The 23,088-nt window shown below is 47.3% G+C and overlaps 1 protein-coding gene across 3 annotated transcripts in view; it reads right to left on the bottom strand.

The window, feature by feature from the left end:
* EBF3 (early B-cell factor 3) overlaps nucleotides 1–23,088 on the bottom strand; it is a 142,411-nt gene that overhangs the window by 113,337 nt on the left and 5,986 nt on the right. For all 3 annotated transcript variants that reach the window (XM_006867442.1, XM_006867441.1, XM_006867440.1), the window contains exon 6: nucleotides 23,020–23,088. In XM_006867442.1, coding sequence (XP_006867504.1) covers nucleotides 23,020–23,088 — 69 coding nt within the window. The remainder of the gene's footprint in view (nucleotides 1–23,019) is intronic.

Here is a 23,088-nt window from a genome sequence, read left to right on the forward strand (position 1 = left end):
ACAGCCGGGCCACAGGCTGCTGGACCACCTCGCCGGGCCACAGCCGGGCCACAGGCTGCTGGACCACCTCGCCGGGCCACAGCCGGGCCACAGGCAGCTGAGCTCAGTCTGGGTTAACAGGGACCATTAAAAACAGCCGCCAGCCTCAAACCCCTGCCCACCTATAAGGAGGACAGACAAACTTGGCTTGTTTCTTGTTTTGTTCCCACCATTTCCAGAGGCGTGGTATGTACCACCAGGGCTGGCTGCATTTCACTCCTGACTGAGTACCATGAGATTGCTAATCAGGACGACTTGAGTCAGTCAACAATGATTTCAATAAAAAGACAAAAAATTATCATAAATATAGAGCAAGTGCTGGCGGCAGTGATGGTGATTAAAATCTCATTCCCTAGGACCCGTCCGATTGGTGGATGGGAGGAGGGTCCGACGGATTCTGCCTCGTTGATCGCTATCTGCCTCTCCACGCACTCCCGAACTCGTGTACAATCACACGCGTGCAAACACACACACACCCCTCAATTCAACACTGTTGTAGATTTACAGACGACAAACCCTGTGGGGATGGAACTCTTGAAAACGAGGCTTCTGAACAACAGCTCTCGAGTCCCAGACACTGCAGGGTACAGGGACTAGCATGCCCCACCAACGGCTGGGTACAGGGAGGAGCTAGAGGTCACTACTGAAAGGGCTACAGAAACCGCTGCCCCTCAGTGACCACTCGGGACCCTGCCAGGCTTACATCAGCCTGTCCATTCTCCCAGAGCACTGAGGACACGGTGGGGGCCATTCCTCACTGCACAAGAGGTGGGAACAGGATCTTGAAGTCCTGTGTCCATCCCAGAAGAAGAAGGACAAGACTCTGGTAGCCTCACCCCACGATGGATCACTGCAGACTGGGAGGGTGGGGGCACGCGGTAGGTGTCTCTGAAGGCAACCCAGCTACCACTCCTTACTAGATTGCCAGCCAAGCCCCACCTTGCTCTCCAGCAGGGCTACGGATGCTCAAAGAGGACAAGGGTATGGGGGCAAAGGGCCAAAGGGTAGGTGGGCACCCCCACCCAGCCCTCATTCCACGAAGTCCCCCTCCTAGTGCTGACCTCTGGGCCAGTACCTGCCTTCCCTCCCTCACCCACTCCACCCCTACACACCTCTCCGTCTCTCCCCCAGCTTCAGGGTTCAACAAAGGTCTGTCTAACCTGTGGGTACAGACCCAGGTCCTGTGTTCGCAGGACTAGGTGTGTGTGGGTTCCTTCATTCCTGAACTCACCCTCGTGGCTCACTTTTCAGCCAAGCAATAGATAGGTCTGAAAGGGGGACATTAACACTAGGGAGGTCCACACCCCAGAAGAAGCAACCACTGGAGATCAGAAGGACAGACTGACTCCGGGACAGAGCTCAGAAGGGTTAGGAAAGGAGGAATGGAAACAGGACGTACAGGGAGGAAGTGGGATGATGAGGTCACATCGTGGGGACCACAGTCAATGAGATGAAACAAAAACTGATTTACTCTGTAAACTTTCACCCAAATTCACAATTGTTGTTGTTGTTGTTAAGTACCACGGAGTCAGTTCCGACTCATAGTGACCCTTAACAGGATTTCCAAGGCTGTAAATCTTTATGGAAGCAGAAAGCCTCATCTTTCTCCCACGGAACAGCTGGTAGTTTTGAACTGCCGACCTAGAGGTTAGCAGCCCAATTCGTAACCATTACGCTACCAGAGTAGAAAGTTTTCAAAACTAAATCCAGGGCACCCAGTTAAATGTGCATTCCGCATAAACAGTGACTCCTGTTTTGAGAGTTCCGGGGTGACGCAAACAGCTCACAGAAAGGCTGTTGGTTCAGATCCCACAGACGGCACCTCAGAGGGGCAATCCTGGTGAACTGCTCCCATACGTCCCAGCCTGGGGAGTCCTACTCTGCACACCTGGGGGTCATCGTGAAGCTCCATTCATTGGCAACTGGTTTTTTGTTGATCTGTTTTAACGGTTTTGGTGTAAGTATGGCCAGGCAATAACGGGGCCACATTTATGTTAAGACATTGTTCACTGTTTATCTGAAATTTACAACTAACTGGGCATCCTGTGTTTTGTCTGGCAAACTTAGCCCTTAGGGCTCAGCCTCCACTTCCTCACTTACCCTCCACCACACTCTATACTAACACCACCTCCTCCTCTCCACCTAGAGAAGTCTACCTCATCCTCCAGGACCCCAAGGGGCCGTTGCAGTCCTCCCAGCCTCCAGGGGCTCCCAACAAGCCCAGAGGATACTTGCTTCATCTCTGCTGGTCTTCTGGAGTTCCCAGGAAGAGGAGCTCACCTTCCTGGTGCCCTCTGCCCCTTATGCCCCTCAGTGCCCGGCACCCAGTACTCTGTATACAGTAGCCTGATCGTGTCAGATCCTGCCTTCCCTCCCAGGAAGCTCCAGAGCCCAGTGCCCTGCCTTGTCACCAGAGAGGGAGGTAAATGATTTACTCTGGTAATTGTCTGATATTGCCTCATTTGCATACTATTAAGTGCCAGGCTCTGAGGTGGGCAGGGAGTGTCTGAGTTCACTCCTGCTTACCCTCCCCATCACTTCCCTCCTCACTGGTTCTCTCTGCTCCGACTGGCAAGTGGAAGATTCTGGAGACAGTGAACAAGACTGGTGATTGGGTCAGCAATGAAGAAGCCCACGGGCATTTCAGTGCTGAACTGGGCCTTTGGAACCCTTTGGAACCTTTCTAGAACTCTCCAGAGTCCCAGTGCATGAGCCGTGAGTCAGGAGAAGGACACAGGGCCAGCTGTGTGCCTGTGGGTAGTAAGTGGGGCTTCTAGAACTTGCCATCATGCTCCATAGGGAGCCCAGATGGGTCAGGGTACAGGTCACCACTGAGACGCCCACCCACCTGTCTCAGTGGCCCAGTCCAGCTCCAAGGGGTGTCAGGGTCCCAGCTGCCCTAATGGAAGGGAAAAGAAGGCATCAGCCCAGGCCCAGGTGAGCACTCTGTCCACCCTGCAAACTGTGGGAAGGGGCCTCTTCCTGGGCACCACGGTCCCAATACTGGCCTGGCCTGGCAGCTCACCCCAGTGCACAGAGCACCCACAGAGCCAGTGTGCAGAGATATGATAAAACCCTCCCTGTTAACTCCTGAACCCCTCGGACAGGAGGCAGGGAAGGGAGCTCCTTTGGTGGGATTAAGGGGCATCCAGGGTCACCAGATTCCAACAGAAGGGACCAGGACATGACCCATCTTGTACACCATGAGCAGTCAGAGAAAGATCCACCCAAGGACCCCCCGGAGGTGGGGATCAGAGAGGAAGGACAGGCCTGAGTCTGGGATATGGCTATAACACCATGCCCCTAGGGAGCTGCTACCGACGTGCCTCTAGGAACCCCCACTCACACAAAATTTGCCCTGGTCTCCTCTGAACATGGAGCTCGACCCACAGGGATCAATTTCCATACAGCTCCCCAAGTGGGCAAGTCCACAGGGCAGGAGGGTAGAGGGACCTCAGAAAGGTGACTCAAGCATAGGACAACACACCCCAAACCCACAGGATCTCCTCTGGAGGGTCAACATGAGACCAGATAGTGTGGGGTAACCTTGGTATACACAGTGGGGCTCAGGGTGGTGTGTGACAGGCTGGATGGTCCAGATGGCAGCCACAGCCCCCTGAAAGGTGGAGGATCCCCACCCTGAGAGCAGAGAGGACCCTGAACATGCTGCCTCTCCGGGTATCATGAACCACCTGCCCTATGACATCTCTCGGAGTGCTAGAAACTGGCTGTCCTCACACACTGGGTCATGCAAGCAAGTGAAGGCCAGAGAGGATCCCCATGGGCCTGATCTGAACCTTACGAGAGCCTCAAAAGAAGACAGACCACCCTGGAGGTCAGTGGTCCTGGGATACACCTCTGGTTGAAGACTCTCTGCTGCACAAGAGACATCCAGAGCCCCCTGAGTCCCATGAAAAATACCTCATTCAAACATCTTTTAACATTCCATCCTCCATAAAGGAAAACATGATGGAAAACACCCTTCTATTTCCCTAAATAATGTTCTTTTCCCTTAAGTAGTCACTTAAGTGACTTGTAGTAAAATATACTCGTTGAAACACTGGGACGGCACACCGCTCTCCTCTGCCCCCCACCCCCATGGATCTCCATCACATGCATAAGCAGCCCATGACCACACTGCCCTTGAAAAGCCTAGGAGGCCTTTAACGAACCCAGGAGGCTTCAGGGGGGTTGCCCAGAACCTGAGTGCATCTCCTCAATGACCTCCAGGAAACTGTTCTAGAATGTTGTACAATGAAAACCAGTCTCTCATAAAGATTCATGGGGAATAAGCATCAAAAGTCACATGCTTATGAGCAGACTGCACAAGCAGGTCCAGGTGGGGCCACTAAGCAACAGTGGTCCCACCCGGACCTGCTGGTGTAGTGTGGAACTGGAAGAACCTCTCGGGGACCTTCCGTTTCCCATCAGATGGTAAGGAAATAAAGACATGGTTTACAAAAGAGACCAGTTGGCATCTGATAATTCAATCACCCACCTCAATCATTTCAAAGCCTCGTTGAACCGTTGACCTGTCCCAAACAAACAAGGCATCAGTGTGTCTTTCCTCTTCATACTAAACGCCAAAGCCACTCCATTGCACAAAGTAACTCTTGAACCTCGAGGTCATTATATTTCAGAAACAAATAATCTCATTCCATCAGAAGGCATATGGTACTTGTGTGATTCACAGAGACAATCTTGGACAAGCAGGAACAGGGAAGCAGCCAAGCTATCTTACAGCTCGATTCTTAGAGTACCCAGCAACCCTTCATTTCCTGTTCTGATAGCTCTCTTCCTCTCTGTCTCTCTCCTCTCTTTCTATTTTTCTACTCTCTCCCCCTCTCTCTGCTTTCTCTGTTCTCTCTTCTCTCTCACTCTCTCTTTCTCCCTTCCACTCATCACTCCAAAAACCTTCCTATCAATTTGCATGTAACAGCCAACATATCGACTAGATAAAAATTTAAATCGTATTATGATTTAAATCTACACAAGTAACTCCAGACTTCATCAAAAGTAAGAGACAACCAACAATCACATTCAAAGTTTCCACCAGTACCAGGTAAAGGAAGTGACCATTTATTGCCACGACCTAAGAGTCTTACCCTGCAGAGTTTGTTTAAAGATACGTTTCTATTTGTCTGTTCTGATTTTTAGGGTCTTGAGCTTGGTTTTTGGTGCTTATTTTCACCGAATTTGGTGAAATAATATCTTTAAAGGAAGCCCAGTTAAGAGTCAGACAAATGCTAGTGCGATATTTACACTCCGTTCTAAAGACATCTAGGATCCTCTTGTTTTGCAGCTCCTTATTTCCCCATCGAGATTAACCAGATAAAAATCCCTTTCAGCACTTCTCATTGACAAGTGGAATCAGAATTCCCACATGGAACTAGAAATCTTGGCATGTCAATGGTGAATTTCTATCACACGCTCGCTGATGATAAATTATGTCAGAATTATTTTATAGACCAATGAAATGGTGCCCGCTTTCTAGATGTACCCATGATGGTGTTGTTGTTAGTTAAGTGCTGTTAAGTCGGTTCTAACTCACAGAGACCCTGTACAGGATTTCCAAGGACGATTGGTGGGCTTGAACTATCAGCGGTGTGGTTAACAGTCCAGCGCCACAACAGCATTCTGGGAAAGACAGAGTTCCTGCAATAATGACTGCCCTTCAGGCTGGGGACTGGGGTGACCCCTGGGTATCACCCTCTTCTAAAGCTCTATCATTTTCTGTACCCCCCTCAGAGTAGTTCAAGTGTGCAGATACATGTCTCCATCGGATCCGACGTGGAGCCTTGTGGTGGCATATCAGCCATCAGATCCAATATGGTGACGGGTGGTGGCGTCTCACCAACTCCACCAACACAGACACCCAGGCCATTGTGTGTACTGGTAGAATGTGGTGCACACACCCTCAGCTGCAAACTCACACACAGTCAGCAATCCCTCCCAATCTTGCTCAGACCCTGCCCTGTAAGGATGTCATCGCAAACCCTCTCCCATCTCAAGAAGGCCAGGAGAAAAGGGACTGGCCAGGTCACACTGAAAGTGTAAATTCCGGGTCCTCCAGGCCCCCTCAGGTCAGAGTCCTCAGTACCCACCACAGTGTTTAACACAGTGGAGTGAATGTGAAGGTGGACCCCAACAACTTGCTCTCAAGTCCCAGCTGCATCCTTTTCCAGCTGGGTGACTTCAGATAAGTGTCTTCACTTCCTGAAATCTGGGGGATTTATAGCATACAGTGTGACCCAAAAACCAGCACCAATAATCAACCTCATGATAAACAGAGAAATGATTGAAGTCGTCAAAGATTTCATTTCACTTGGATCCATAATCAATGCTTACGGGAGTAGAAGTCAAGAAAACAAATGGCTTATTGCAGTGGGAAAATCTGCTGCTAAAGACCTCTTTAAAGTGTTAAAGAGCAAAGATGTCACTTTGAGGATTAAGGCGCACCTGGCCCAAGCCATGACATTTCCCATCACTTACTTGCATGTGAAAGCTGAACAGTGAGTAAGGAAGACCAGAGAAGAATCGATGCCTTTGAATACGGTGTTGGCGTACAATACTGAACATACCATGGACTCCCAGAACAATGAACAAATATGTCTTGGAGGAGACACAACTAGAACGCTCCTTAGAAGCAAAGATGGCAGCACTTCCTCTCAGGTACTTTGGACATGTTATCAGGAGGCACCAGTCCCTAGAGAATGACATCATGCTTGGTAAAGCGCAGGATCATCAAAAAAGAGCAAGACCCCCAGTAGCTGCGACAACGGGCTCACACACGGCACTGATGGTAAAGCTGTCTCAGGATGGGGCAGTATTTTGTTCTGTCGAACACAGGATTGCTATGAGTGAGAACCAGCTTGTTGATACCTAACAACAACAACAGTGCAGCCAGGGTTGTTGGAGGCCACAAGAAGACAAGTCTTATGAAGAGAACAGTACTTGGCCAGAACATCATAGGTGTTCCTACAGCTCCTGTGGTTATCATCCATCATTGACTATGATAGGGTTACTGCAGCCCCCATGCTCCTAGGACGTGGTGGAGGCAGGGGAAGGAGTCGGGGAGATGGTTTCACCCTTCTGCTGACAAGCTGGAGAGTCTCATGGTTCCCTCCTTACCCAAGGAGGCTGGAAAGGAGCCAGGGGGACTTGGGACATGCAAGCATGGAGTGTTCTCCTTGCTTCTAACACCCATGGCCAGAGCCACCTTTAATGGCCAGCTCGTGTTCCTCCCCAGCGAAAGACGGCCCCACAAAAGTCACATAGACAGGCCTGGATGGTATCCCTATTTTCAAGCACCCAGCTGAGAAGGTGGTCCACCCACACAATGGGACCTGGCCACTGAGTGAGTGAGACCCAGATCACCGGAACAAGGCAGTGCAAAAGCAGGTCTGCTCCATGGAGCCTCCAGGAAACAGAGTAACCAGGCCTGAGAAATGTGGGCAGTTTTCTAAAAAGTGAAAAAGGAAACATCTTTCCTCAGTAGGTAGGGTAGGACAAGACACGCAACCTCTCAATCTGCACTCCTGGCAGGTCTTGAATTCAAAGATGGAATGCATTGCCTGGCTTAGTAAGACTGAGAAGATGGACTTAAAAGATGCCAAATGGTGCTCATCCGAGGCAGGTTTGGGCTCCTACCCCTGCACGGATCGTGGGACAACATGAACTCCTTCCTGTCCCACCTCAGTCTCTAGGGCCAGTGCTACCACACGCCCAGGGACAGACTCCTCCTGAGGTCAGCTCTGCTTCTGGCAAACTCACTGCAAGGCCTAGCATGGAGGGGAGGGCAGAGAAGCTGCGAGGTCACAGACTCAGGGAGACTTAAATGGGTACCCTGGATCTCAGTGAGGTGGGGGCTTCCAAGCTGAGGAGAGTGGTGGTTCTGAGGATCAAGGAAGAAACAGGCCGGACAGATGAGCAGGACTTGACCATGAGAGTCCCGAAGGAGGAAGGGGGCCAGGTAAAACGGTCAGTCTGCCCTACCAGAAAGACTCTTGGTGGCATCTTGTGAGAGGACAGGACCAACTAAGAACTCACAGAAGCTAAAGCTACAATGGCAAGAGAGCTGGCTCATGCCTGGAGCCTGGTGACCCCAATCCAGCCCAACCACCCCAGAGGAGGAATAGAAGGGGCTCGCCCACTGAGGCGGATACTCAGGACTAGGCCCTACTCAGGGAGGAGGGCCAATAGCGATCAGAGCAGTAAGTCTGGGCCCTTGGTCCCCACGGCCTACTAACTTGCACTTCCAACAATGAGCAGATCCACTCTGATGTCATGAGGTCATCCAGCCTCCCTGGCCATTGGCATGATCTTGCATTTACAACTTCTAGGAAGATAAAAATTGTAGTTGCATTTTGGGGATGAGTCTCAGTTATGAGTTTTAAAGGGTTTACAGTCATCTCAGCAGTTTCTGGTGGAGAGAAAGACCAGCTACAGGACAGTCTCGCCTACTGTGGACACGTCATCAGAAGACACTTGGTCAAGTAGAGGATCAACAAAAAAGAGGAAGCCCCTGAACGAGACAGGCTGCCCCCAGAGCTGCACCTATGGCTCAGACACAGTGTGATTTTGATGATGATATCAGACCTGGCAGGTTTTGTTCTGTTGTTTATAAGGTTGCTAGGCATTGGAACAGACTTGACGGCACCTAACAAAAACCTGGGTGATCCAAACAGTCTATTAACCAAAAGATTGGAAATGCAAGTCTACCCTTGGAAGGAAGGCTCACAGATCAATTATTTCGATAGCCACAGGATCACCATGGTTACTGGTTCTCCCTTTCCCAAACACCAGTATAAGATGCACTGACAAATAGGAACCTGGGGTTGGGGGTGGGGGGTGGGGGGGTGCTTCCAACACCACAAAAACAAAAAAGGCACTTAATGCCAACACTGGGGAGAAATGATGTAAGTAAATACCACCAAAATGAACACAAATCCAGTCCTGTGGATCCATGGTCCCTGCAGCATTCTCCATCACAGCCAAAAGGTGGCAACCCCCCACAGGTGTAAACTACGGCATGGTCCATCCATACAATGAAATACTATTCAGGCATTAAGACTAATAACATGGGAGACCCGTAGAAAACAGGGTGTCAAATGAAACAAGCTAGACGCCAAAGGCTAGATAGTGTATGGTACCACGTCCACTGCACATCTAGGAGAGCATGCACACAGAGATAGAACGAATACTCGTGGGGGAGGGGAAATGGGAAAATGTTATTGCTCAATGGATAGAGAGTTTCTGTTTGGGGTGATTACAAAGTTCTGGAAGGGAACAGAAATGATGGTTGGAAAAAAATCATCATCATTATCCATCATTTGTACTGAGAATAAAGCAAATTAAAATCAGGTTTCAAAATGAAGCTACCACTCAAGTCTCTACCTTCCCAGTGTTCCAACCCACCACAGCACACTCGACAGAACGGTCCACCTGCCACTGGGAGAGCTACTGGGCACCATGGCCCGCTGGAACCACCAGGTTAAATTCGACCCATGAAGCCATTCATTTAGGCCCCTGAGGAGCATGGGAAAAACTGGGGTCTACTCCCCCCAGAGAGGGAGCATTCCAGGGGAGGCCTTGGCTTTGTAAAGTGTGTAATGTACCACTTATTTCTACTAAATAACCGCCTGGCTGGGCGTGAACCAAGTGGTCACATTTGAATCAGCCACTGCTCAGACCTTCTTTTTAAAGGGTACAGATGAAAAGGTATATTAAATATAGAGAACTGCATTTCAATGACCAAAACAGGCACCCCGTCCCCTAAACACTTAAACTGGAGAGAAGTACGGTGTTTTCTGTGCAGAAGACTTTGGGACAGAACTTGATTTTCAGCCAATGACTGCAGTCTTCCTTAGATGCTAGACCACACACAGAATCCATTCAGTGGCCCCTGGAGTAAGAAGTATTCTCATTGATAGCATTTCCTTATTTATTGCTTTCTCTGAATTCTTTCCTCTGGTTTCAGAGTTCTGTCCTCTGCCTGACACCGCTCTACCTGCAGGATGGTAAGTGGCTGTCTCTTCTGAGCAAACAAGGACAGCCAGACTGCTGAGCACCCAGAGGTAGACTTCATTAAGGCTGGGTTTGACCCAGCGCTCCCAGTTGGAAGGGGTTCCAACGGCTTTCCACAGACAAATCAACAGCAAATACTTACAAGGGACAGCCTTGTAGAACTGATTCCTTAATCAACAGTTAAAGAAGCAAATTGGATTTGCCCTATCACCAAAAAAAAAATAAAAATTAATTCCAGATCACTGTTATTGCTGTAAGTACAAGGAGGGTTGCCTTATAGGCTTGGCTGGCTAATTTCATTTTGAAAGTATCTCTAAAATTTGATGTCCCTTGGGATTTGTGGTTTTCTCTGTCATTATATAACTGTGGGCTTCTGGATGTTAGAGGCTGGGTAATTTCTTTCAGCTGGACCAGGCCCTCGCAAACACTTGGATGTTCAGGATGAGCCCCAAGAGCCACTTTCAGGAGTTACCAGTCGGACGTGGGAGCAAGACAATCTCTAAGGATGCAGAGGAGAAGTCATTGTTTGCAAGAACTCTCTTCTTAATTCTCCCTAATGCCCGCACCCTATCTCTGGTATTAACTAAAATCACAGAGACGCTTCTGGTAGAGTTGCGTCTACTCTAGCAATTGACAGCTGAACGGAAATAAAGATTAGCGTCTCCAGGGGACTCTGGGGTCGGATGCTGGTTAGCAGTTTCCCCGTGCTGAGCTCTGGGGGACCGTATGTCCCGCCATTCCTCTGAGTGGACACCTGCCTTAATGCACAAGGCAGACAAGTGCTAGGAGGCCCCTGCAAGGTGCCGAGTGGACCCAGCAGCCTATGAGGTTGAACGGGTGTCTCCACAAGTGAAATATTCCCCTCGACTTTCCCACCCAACGCAGGATTTTGGAGTTGATTAACATTTCGTCTCTAGTGTTGTGTTATTATTATCTTTATATTTTAAGCCATTTTACCCCCACTGTGAGGAAAAGGAAACTATCACTCTCGCTGCAATCAAGTTATTCCTGTGAAAACCTAAATAAAATGAGAATTTTATTAAAGATATTTATCTTATCCAACAAGAATAAAATCAATTTGCACTACCAGTCTGGTGTCCAGTTACAATAACATTAAAATATATTGTTTTTTTGCCGGCAATGCCGTCCCTTCTCCCCGGATTGGTCAATGAGAAGGAACATCCCAGCCCCCTTCCCGTCGAATATTGGTCCTCGGACTGGCCATGGAGGAGAACAGTTTTATTGTTAATCAATGCCAATCAATTCTGAACCTGGATGTTAAATCGGGATCAATACCAGTGGGCTGCAGACGAGATCTGATTTCAATTGGTGAGCAAGCCTGCAGACGTTTTTAATCATAAGGTAAATCACGACCTGGAACACAAGTCAGATGAATTAAGCACAGGCCGCACAAGACCCCTTTGCCACCGAACCAGCACAAGGAAATCTCCGTCATATTTCATTATCACTCTGAAGGGTCAGCTGAAGGCAGCGTTTGGGGGACGCTCGTTCATGTCGTGGAGACCGGGCACTGCTCACGCCACATAGGGAAGCCCCTCGCCAGTGCAGCCTGCTGGCCCACCGAGTATAGTTATACGTATACCCCATGAATCTCATTTTATGCGATTAAGATCCATAAAAATTCAATAGCTTTTCTTCTGCAATTCACATTTTACCTGGTGAAATATCATAAGAATTTCATTATCTTTGCAGCTGTTGCCTGGGATCAAGCAAAGGTTATTATCCTCTTCGAAAACACTATAGAATATGTACGAAAATGTCAGGAGAACCAGGCATTTAAAGCTTGATTTTTTCAAAGAAAAACACCGTCTGAAGTTTAGAATAAACTGCACTTGACATTTATGTACCATGATGCATTTCTTGGTAAACTGATTTTGCAAGGAAATTCTTTGATTTCGACTCTGTGCTTGGATTGTAAAAGGAAAGGGGGAAGTGGGGGGGGCGGGGGGGGACAATGACACTGAGCGAGAGGGGGGAGGGGGAGGAGAGAGGAGGAAGAGGAGGAAGAGGAGGAAGGCTGAGAGGACTCCAAGCTCCTCTCCCCACTTTAGAGCTAACCTCCCAGATAAGTCTCCCTAGGAGGATGACTCCTGAGAACCCGAACCCTAACCGATTGCCATGGTTTAATCCTATGAATCACTCAGGCCTGTTAAAGCATTTGAAGAAAAATGGGCAGTGCAAAGCAGGTGATTGATCAGAGAGCTCGGTAAATCAGGCAGATTCGGCACAGACCTGCAGCCACCACCGCTCCGGTTCCATCTATGATGATAAATTAGCATTAGATGGAACCTAATGAGTTTACTAAACATTTGGGATTTGTGCTAATAAACTAGCTGGCTGTGAACTCGCAGAAACCGTGAGCAATCCCTGCGCTCCGTCTTATCTCTGCAACATGACAGTTAAACCACGCTCCCAATCTGCGATCAATTCATCATCCGACACCACTGTACATTCTTCACAAAAAGATAATTACTGCTTCCCTGGATCAGAACACTCATATTTCCTTGGAATTGCAGGTCGTGGTAGCAAGGCTGTCACGGCTTCCTTTGAGTCCCACTATACAGCTCTATTTATGATCATTATTTTCGCCTAAACAAGCCTTTTTCCTCAACTTGATAACAAAACCTGGTACAAGCAGAAGGGAACAGTTAAGACATCGTTTCTGTGGCGGAGAGCCTTCACGTTGAGCGGAGGCCACTGGCAAGTTATTTTATTCAGGGCATTAGTAAAACTTTCCACTCGTTAAAAGATCGCGCTACCATCTCCTTAAGAGAAATAATCGTAATAATTGGTCATAACCCTGTTCCCTACTTGGCTGTGTTTAAAGCAGCAAAGAAGGAAGAGAGAAGCAAGTAACGTAACGGAGAATAAATCAAAACATGATTAGAAAGGCGGGAGTGCATTTAAAATCCCTCGTTCCTGGTTTCCCCGTCTTCATATTTGCAGATTCTCAGTTTGGCCCTTACAGATCTGCCCGGTCGACTGGTCAACTCTGTTTGACCCCCAGCACACACAATAAATTACCATAACACACAACTCCGAAACAATGTAAATTACTTACTGCTCACAGTCTAATAAATGGGAACAAATGTGTTTGGGGCTGCAATGGGGTTCTGGAAGCTCTAATTGCTGGGAATCATTATAATAGGGTCTTAGAAAACATGACAAATATCCCAGGACTTGGACCAGCCAAATCTTCTATTTTATTTTATTTTGTGAAGTTAGAAAGTACTTAGATGCCTCTCGCTTTATTCATGATCATGAGTGAAAGAGACATTTTAAAAACTATAAAACGTATCTAGGAGTCATGTTATTCTGAACTGAGGCAAGTTTATTTTTAACGCTTTTGCTTCAAGCGTTGGTGGTGTGCGGCATTTGACCACCGATGACACATCCATGTTGATTTTTATTTTAACGCTTTTTCTCACTGTACTCGACAGCAGGCAGCACGTCCCACACAAAAGCTCTACGGAAGATCAGGAGTCCTATGTTGGGGATGTGGGACCCAGCAGGACCTATGTATAAACTGAGCTGAGACATGGCTAGGGATGGGAGACCACACTGTTTATTAACTTGCATAACTCATTTATTTGTTCAAAGTAATGATCTTTGGGGAAGGCGTTGTTATATTTAGAACCTGCTTGTCAAATTTAATAAATGATAGTTCTTGCCATATTTTCCCTCCAGAAAGTGCTTCCCTAGAGCCTTTCTGCCTCTCCCTGGGGGTCTGTGCCGGCCAAGGACCGATGGTCAGCCCAGTCTCATTGCTGATAGCTGCTGCCCAGTGGCCAGATCAAGCTGGTGACCTCGGACGGTGGAGACGAGCACCAGGTCCAATCCAATCCCCCACTTGTGTCCTGTCCTTAACCTTCCTATGTCCGAGGACAAATTGCTTCATTGAGAAAATGGGGGGGGGGGGGAACCTGGGGGGGTGGAGTTCCCAGTGGCAGCACTTCCAAGAACCAAATCTCAGGAAGGGAGCCCAGAAGAGGGGGCCGCGCAGGGACCACCCCATCCCTGCACACCAGTCTGATTTACAAACCTCTCCTAATGTGAAACAAATGCTGTGGGTGTGAATTCATACTTAGACCATAAAACCCTTGCACGACTCCACCTCGTATTAAATCCCACATAGAACTCTCAGCAGCTTTTACGTTGTGTTTTACTGTCAGCGAAGGCTAAAGCTGGCCCAACGTTTTGTTTGGCAATTAGGAAAATTTGTAGTTTAATTTATTAAACGGAAAAAGCCAACAGCTACTCTGAATGCGAAATTCCTCCCATGCTTAAGCCAGGGCTCTGTATACTTGATTTCCCGGTAATTTAATCTTTCCCCTTTTATGGTCTACACTATTTACATATTCCAACGTGGTCATGTTTAGGGAACAAATCTACCACAATAGATGAAATGGAATCGGACCAGTTAAATAAATTCTTAGTAAAAAGTTAGGATGTTTTCATTTCTCTGGCAAAGGAGCCAAATGCTTAAAAAAAAAAAAATTTTTTTTTAATGTGGTGGGACATGTAAACTTGTAAAAGCCACAGGAACCCCAGCCAGCATCCAAATATCTAAACGTGATGTGCAGCCAATACGCACATGAAAACCCCAAGGCAGTCAGAGAAAGGAACAGTATCAACTCAGAGACCTTCAAGAAGGAAAACGTTGAAATGTAAAAGGTGCTATCAGAACAGCTTTGAATCTACACCAAATGCAGGGCAAGAAGAGGCCAAGTGGGACGGTTGGTGGAGTGGTCTCCAAGGCCCCACCTGCACGATCATGAGGTGCTTGGTCCCTGCTTTGCTTCTCCTGCTCTCCCCTGTTCATGAGACACCACTATGATGTTAGATGGATGGTTCTGGGCTAGGCCATCTTAGAAAGGATACCTGTCCTTACTGTGACTCCCAACCACCACAGTCCCTAAATCTGAAGGTCTGAGAAAACCTAGGGACATCTGGGGTGATGTCCTTCTCCAGTGAAAACTGGGGGGCATCCCTGACCCTAATACCACCCCAATACCCAAGACTAACCCCGCTTTGCTGGACACTATGTGAAATAAAAGGAACATCCCCCCCCCCACACCCCCATCCCACCCCTGCTATACTTGAACCTTCTCCAGATGGCAGGGCTTTTTTTTCATGGGGAGGGGACTCCCTAAAGGGCACCTTCTGCTCCCCCCCCCCAACATGCCCGCGTCAGCAGGCCGCTGCTCTTACGCCCTAATCGAATCCCACACTGTGCCTCACAGATGTCAGCCTGAGGCCGGCCTGGGCCAGGGGCTCACCCCGCACCCCCCCCCCCCAACACCAGGTCAGCCACCTCAGTACACTGCTGCCGTTTTCATGAAAACTTGCATAAAAGAGGGGGCCCAGCCGTTTTGTATGAAACCATTGTTGGAATTGCTACTCAGAGGGCTGGCCCCGGGAGGCAGAGCTGCTGTTTCTCCCCAGCTTTATAAATTCTTCATCACCAGGTCAGATCTGGGGAAGGCGGTGAGCTCTGCCAAAGTTGTGTTGTGTTTGGGGTTTTCTAGCCTGGCACCCTGCCCCCCGCGGCTCCCTGGGAAGGGAGAGGGACCGCGGGGGAGGGCCGGGGGAAGGGGGCGGGAGGCAGGGGCGGCGGCTGGAGCTGCCTGTCTGGGCTGGGCCGCCTCCCCAGATGTGTGAGCAGAGACACGCTGGAGCCGACCCCTTCCGTTGGCGGGGCCTGGGCTCTGCGGCCTGCTCGCCCCTGCCTTTCTACACATGTTAAACTCATTTCCTAGAGAAGAACCGGGAAACGTGCTCGACCCCCTCCGCTGGTTTCAGATGCTGCAGTGGCCGAGCTGGGGTGCACGCTGAGGGCTTTTGGAGCTGAGAAACTCCCCGGGAGGGCCTCCAGAGGGGCATTTTGTGTTGGATTTGTTCTCCAGAGAAGGGCTTCAGAACCAGCTAACAGAGGCCTTTCCCCAGCGCCCCCTCCACACACTTGGCCAAATTGTCTGTCAATTCAGAGCCTTTCTGTGTGGACCCATGACACTAGCCGTTTTTGTTTTTGAAAATAAATAAATAGCTTTACTAACCGTTTTCTCAAGCTTCCACAATTTAACAAGCACCAGTTACCCCCAAGAAGAAGATGCTTACAAGATACACCAACAAAAATAAAGAAAGAAAATCCCTTAACCCGTAAAATTTCTCTGCTTATTTTTCTAAACCACGGAGCTATTTTGATTTGAAAGCATTCATCATACCAGCATAATGTCTCATTATAGAGCATTTTGACCACAAACATTTTGGGGAGATTTGCTATTAAGATAAACAAACAAGAGGGGCTTGTGTTCTGGCGAGCTGACCCTAGTGAACAGTTCTCGTTTCCTCTGAGTGTACACTCCACAACATTTGCCAAGTGTAGGTTAAGCTCAGTGAGTTTTCACTTCCTGTGCCTCTGCTTGTCAATCACTTCCTGGCATCCGTATGGACAATTTCCATCATTAGAGCTTGGAATTTTTTTTCTCTCCTCCAACATGTCTCCCCTTGCCACTGTGAGTTTGAATTCTGATAAATTATTCACTATCTTTGAAAAGTCCCCGAAAATTATAGCATCCATGTGAGCCCCCTGCATCTTTCTCTTGCCGAGATCACTGGCCCCTGGTTTGTCTCCTAAATGCCCAGACGAGGCCAGCTTCCCCCTGCTCTGGCTCTGCGTCACTGGAAGGGCCCGGGCCATCGCCAATTATCTCCTGGTGCACAGAGAGAGTAATTATTTGCTTCCTGTAAGCATGCGTAACAGAACCCTGAGTTTGGAAGGTTTTCCATAAGGTAATCCAATTCATCCAAGGCATCCTAACACAATTACAGGCACTAGCAATATCTTTGCTTTTCACCTGATAAGGCTGCCGCAGAGGCGGCATGGTTTGCGTCAACATACCTCCCAGAGTATAGCTTCTGACAGCCCTCCTCCCAGGCCCTCCCCTCCACCCCTCTGTATTTTCATACCCTGGCGGCGGAGGCGGCAGCGGCAGCGGCAGCAGGAGCTGCTAAGGGGTTTGTGCACACCAGCTCGGGAGGGCTGTCTGCCTTGTACAACAGCCGAGAACCAGACTTGGGTAAGAAGTCCAAACCCAGACTTCCAACAGCCTGGATCCCCCTCCCCCACCCCCCCACCCCATAGTGCTTATCCAAGTCAGGGACTCAACAGACCTTAGTGGGAGACACTGTGAGACACTGTCCCTAGGCCTGAAGGTGGCTGCACCTCACTGCCCTTCTCCACCCAGCACGCATGTCAGGCACCCACGGGGGTCATGGTGCCCTGTGCTGGATCCACACCGACGGCCAGTGTGCGAGGCATGAGCAGCCTCATCCCGGTGGAAAAACATACAATGTGGAGCCTGCGTCTTATGTCTCTAGGATTTAAAAGCTGAAAGCATTTCATTGTCCCTCAATAATATAGCTGGCCCACCTCTGTTTATTTTCAGAAGTTTGCGAAAACTATTTTAAAGGGTGAATGAACACGTTGAACTTTTTTGTCTCTCTGCCGCTGCATGCTAGCAAATAAAGCCACCCTTCACACCTGAACCCGTGAAGCCAACTCACTCTGTGTCAGCCCCAAACCAGACCCTTTTGTCGTCTCAGCTGCGTTGGAGGTGCACTTTAATATCTCCAACTTGCCAGCCAATATTCTTCCTCCACTCCAGTGCATTAAAACACACCTTGAACCAAAGAGCGTCTCAAAATGTACAGTCACAGCCAAGAGGAGGACTTGGGAATCAGGAGGCCCTATTGGATGATAATTATATTCACATCTTTAAAGAAACTGAGAAGGAAAAATTAACACCAAACTATACTGTTTTCACTGCACAAGGCAGATGAAATGACAAGTTATCATTGAAGAAGTTAATAAACAGTCTCTGCTTTGCAGGTTATCCAAATGCTACTGAACAGAAAACCTGGCTCCCTAAATGATGTGTAATTAAAATTATTTTTAAAATCCTCCTTGACAGGCCCTGGCTTAGCCAAAATGTAAATGACATTAAAGAAGACAATGAATTTAATTTTATTTAATGTCCCTTTTTGCCGGTCCTCATTTACATAGCATTTTTAACAAAAGCGTTGACCTTATAAACGTTGGCATTTGTACAGCTTCTGCGGAGCTGGATTTAATCACGCTTTTGCAAAGCCATGAGGGAGGAAGCTCCGAGTTCTCTGGTTGGAGATGGAGTAGGAATAAAAACATTGGGACTGGTCAAATGTTTATCCTTCCTGCTTCTGAAAACAACCTGACAAGAAGATGTAAAGGACTAGGGAATAACCCAGTACTGTTTAGAAGGCTTGGTAATAATCATACATAATCGTTTGGAAATATAGCTAATAAAAAATATAATGAGTGTTCAGCAAAATCGGCATTAGGCCCAAATTACATGATATTAATACTTGAACAGGTGCAGAAAGACGCTTTAAATGAGGTAAATGAATAAAATGTCCCAAAGCACTACTGTGTGTGCTGACAAAAAGTCAATCCTATGAATAATTCAGCGAGCAGGATTGCCAACAAAGGTCGGCTCTCTTTGACCTTTGTGACAGGAAGTGAAAGGAAACACTGTTGACTAAAAAAAAAAAAAAAAAGAAGAAGAAGAAGAAGAAAATCTCCCATCCGTCTAGGGCTCTGCAACCACTTTAAAGGAGCAAACTTAAAACGCGTCCCAGTAACGCTTTGGAGGGCTTGGGAGGAGTACAGAGTTAAAATGGTTGGTAGCTGGCTCGTCCGACCGAACACAATGTGGAATCCCAGACAATGAGAGGTTAAGTAAATAATATTTTTCTACAACCCAGTGTCAATTATGTATAAAAATCTGAGGTCAGCCGAAAAGTATTTTAAGAGCCCACAGGGTTGAAATTTTCTAACAGCTGTTAAATATGACAAAACTTTTCCCCCCCAAACTAAAGCTATTCCAAACTCTGTATGAAAGAAAATGGAATAAACAGATGTCTGGCTTCCAGACAGGAAAGTAGGGCACTCTTGGAATGATAAGTCTCCCAAACTCTATAGACCAATGCCAGATTTATTGGGGAAGGGGCACAGCCTGCTGCAGAGATGCCAGAAAGCAGGATGCCTGACATGGTGCCATCTGGAACCGCCCCACTGAGCATGCTCCCGGGCTGCACACAGCCCACCGCATGTGACCATGGCCTGCCTGGACAGTCCCCTCACCCCACTCAGGCCGCCTCCACCACCGGTCGGTCCTTCCCCTCTGCACCAGTTGGGCCCAGACCCTCGGGTGCACTCAGACCGAGCCAAGTAAGGGGAGAGTCGGGGATGCACCTTGCCGGGAATGTCCGGCAGTCCTACTCCGCCAGCCTGGGATGGCACGAGAGCAGGAGGAGAGCCAACGTGTGGTTTTGGTTTAGCAGCTCCACCGACATCCTGTAATCATTTACAGCCCTTGGAATGTACGGGTGAAACAGGAGAGATTTATCTGTTCATAGTTGGGATATGTGGACAATGGGTGTTCCTAATGAATACCATCTGCTTTTGTGTTTTCCCAGAAAACATTATTCCACTAGGGAAAATGATATTCCCATCTTTTTCAGCAATACCATTAAAATATGTGTATCTATGTGGGATGTGCCTACTGACATGTAAGTATACACATATGTACATGTGCGTGGGTGTGTTGTGTACAGTCCCTAAATACAGAGTATGTGCATGTGTGCCTGCACGTGTGCACAGATACATATGTGCAGATATGCGTGTCTGTGTGGTGCGCACACATACATACATGTGCATGTCTTTTCCTTCTTTCCTGTGGGCTCCCTACAGCTCAGAACAGTTTACCAGTTTTTCATGTCGTCTCTACCTGGACCAAGCTTTCTACTTTATAACGGCATGTTCCTCCTTCACCTTGTGAGTTCAATTATTTTGAATACACGGTAGCATCATCATCACTACAGATGCGGGCCTATGAAAATTGGTTCTCTAGCAATGTTTTATGAGGGAAAAAAACCCATTTACGTAAGTGAGGCCTTCACAATACATTAAAAGGGTACTATAACATGGACACCCTCATCGTGCCCCCTCTTTTTTGCTCACAAGTATCCATTGCTTTGGGAAGGCAGCGAAACTAAACCGGGTAATTAATTGATTCCAGGCGTCAACGTCCAGTGGCTGTGACAACCCCACGCGAGCACTGGCTCCTTTCTCCATTCTCATAACACAAGAGCGGCGCCCCGACCTGCCCAGAGAGACAGGAGTGGCCACACACGCACACGGGCCCATTGATCTCAATTCAGATTGGAATTATTGGTTTATATCCTCAGGACAAATATGCCTTATCTGGTCAAAACCTGCTAAATGTATCCAAAGGCCAAAAGGAGCCAGCGAAGCACATTGTATATAATTCTTTTTTAAGCCAACTAACCAGGTGACAAGAGTCTGATGGGAACCTGTAAACTGACTCACCAATTCGATAGGGTGTTTTGTTCTGCAATACTCAAGAGGAAACATCAGCTAGAAACTCCACAGGAGCAGCTAATTGTAGGTGGTAGCACCCCCCCACACACACACACCGATGATCACCCACATGAAATAGAAACACAACTCAACTGCAAAAGACTGCATCAGCCCAAAGTCCTCGCGCGGGTAGGCTTCTTTCTGTGAGGAACACAACTTGCTCTAGTAAACACGAAATCCTTTCTGTTTTCTCCCAGAAAGATGCCTTTAACTAGAGAGAGTGCCCAACTGCATCTTTCTCAAGGATTTACAGCAGGGCAGCAAAAATGCTAATAGTATTTTGTCATTACAAGTGACAGCTCTCTTAAGAATGCTAGAAATGTACATTCTATTTGTCACTACATAAAGCCAGTCTTACCTTAAAATTGCTAATGTGGAAGGTGATTAAAATTCCTATAAAATTGTCATATCTTTGAATTTAGAAGCAGAGCAGATTTCCCATCAATAATTAAGATCTCAAATGCATTGATGCCAGCCGTAAATGGAGCTCCTATCCTCCTTATTCAAATAAACATGGTAAACCCATTAACCAAAGGTTTTCACATCTCCCCCTCCTCTCGTGCTTCTAGAATATCAAATGATAGCACACTTCTCTTAGGTGGTAAAGGTGTAAGTGATCATCATTTAATTAATCAAATACTAGAGAGCAGTCACTCAAACAACAATAAAAAGAGCATATTCCTGCACATCTGGAGGAAATATTTCCCATCATGTGATATTTTTAAAAATCATATCAGAACTTATTCAATATCAGTAATCAATAAACAATTGCATGTTACACAAACCCAAAGTGATTTCGAAGAGAAAACACAGCCAGCCCCACTAGGCTAGTGCAGCTAGCATGACACATCCTTATTATGACAGCTAACCCTCAAGATTTAAAACAAGACGTCCTTTTGAATTCATAACGCTCACAATTAGAAGACAACCCCAGAAAGGTTTTCACAGTTTTTGCACCAAGAGCCAACTAGTGTACTGCCTTTGAAAGCATCTAGCATTCAGATAAGGTTCCAATAGCTGCTCACATGCTCTGAGCCACTCAAAAAAAATAAAATAAAATAAAATAAATCCAGTTACAAGACAACAACCTAAGGCCGTGTGATTTTCATGGCCACAACACTAAAGACAAATATACTTATATTGATTCTTGTACTTTGAGTTCTATGAAGTGTTGAACTTGTTCTCCATTGCCTGAGTGACGGCCACAACTGGTCAACCCTATTTGATTACTAATAAGAGGGTTGCTCCTTCTGTCAGATACCGAACATTGGCCACTAAGCAAACAGCTATTCCACTTAGTTAAACATCAGCATTGCTCTCCACTGGTGGCGCATATTTTTTTTAGGCTTAACTCGTAGACTTTTCCAGGTTTCATTTTTCAGGCAGTGGACAGCAAAGTTCATGATCAAAAGATAACTTTGTAATGAAAGCTGCTGAAATTTAAGCCCTCTTCAAAACAGTCTAAACCTCTGCTTCACAAAAGTGGTGTCATATGGACACGTCTAGCATGTATTCCATTTGGGTACCAATTTCAAAATCTGCAGTCAATGATACACTGGGCCTTTTGCTGCTTCTCCTTGTTGGGAAGAGAGAAGTCTTCCTTCTCACCCCCCCTCCCCCCCCCTTCAGCCGGTCATCAAAACCCAGCAGTTATAGTTTATAGTTATGGTGAACCTGGGGGGAGAGAAGGGGGGTGGTGTTTTGTTGTTTCGGCCAAATGTACATTAGCACTATTAGGACTAATGATTAGTATCTTAAAAGGATGCAACATGGCCCAAGGACTATGATGAATGGCAAGATGGTGAGGAGCAAATGCAAAGAATGCGTACAGCTAATCTAGTTATGGAAATTAAGGTTGGAAAATGTAACCAGCATGTGTAATTAGTTTCAATTATAACAACTTTGGTTTGTTAGTTACATATTTGCTACCTGACAGAAAAAGACAGCCACAATTGGAAAAAAAATTAGGATACATTTTGCAACTAATTGAGAGCAAGATTCAATTCATGCTAACATTAGGCAACAATTACACCAGTGCAACACCCAAGTCTCAACTTCAGCTTTCAGGCGAGATTAAAATAATAATAACAATAATAATGCAAAAAATGAAATACTTGTTAACAAATTAGCAAAAAGCATTCAATAGTATATCTCTGGGTTGAAAGCCGGAAACTCTGTGGGCATAAAGCGCTCCTCACAGTGAGACCAGCGGTGGAGGAGACTGCTTCCCTTGACATCTCCAGGCAATTACTAAATCCCCACAGAGCAAGCCACCAGGTTTCCAAGTCAACCCACCTGTGCAAGATAGCACACACAGACAACAAACGGTGCTGCGCACAAGCCGAGCTCAACACCAGACTCAGAAATAGGGAACTGGAAACCATGCAAGACAGGCTTTTGTTGTAGCTGCGGTTTTGTTTAGAAAAAAGAAATAATAAAGAAGTCAGCCTTACCTGTCGATGATCACAGGGTCTGAGGGTGTTTCGTTTCTATTGCCACAACTTTTCTTGTCACAGCACCGG

The sequence above is a fragment of the Chrysochloris asiatica genome, unplaced genomic scaffold (genome assembly GCF_000296735.1).
Source record: "Chrysochloris asiatica unplaced genomic scaffold, ChrAsi1.0 scaffold00105, whole genome shotgun sequence".
Taxonomy (NCBI): domain Eukaryota; kingdom Metazoa; phylum Chordata; class Mammalia; order Afrosoricida; family Chrysochloridae; genus Chrysochloris; species Chrysochloris asiatica.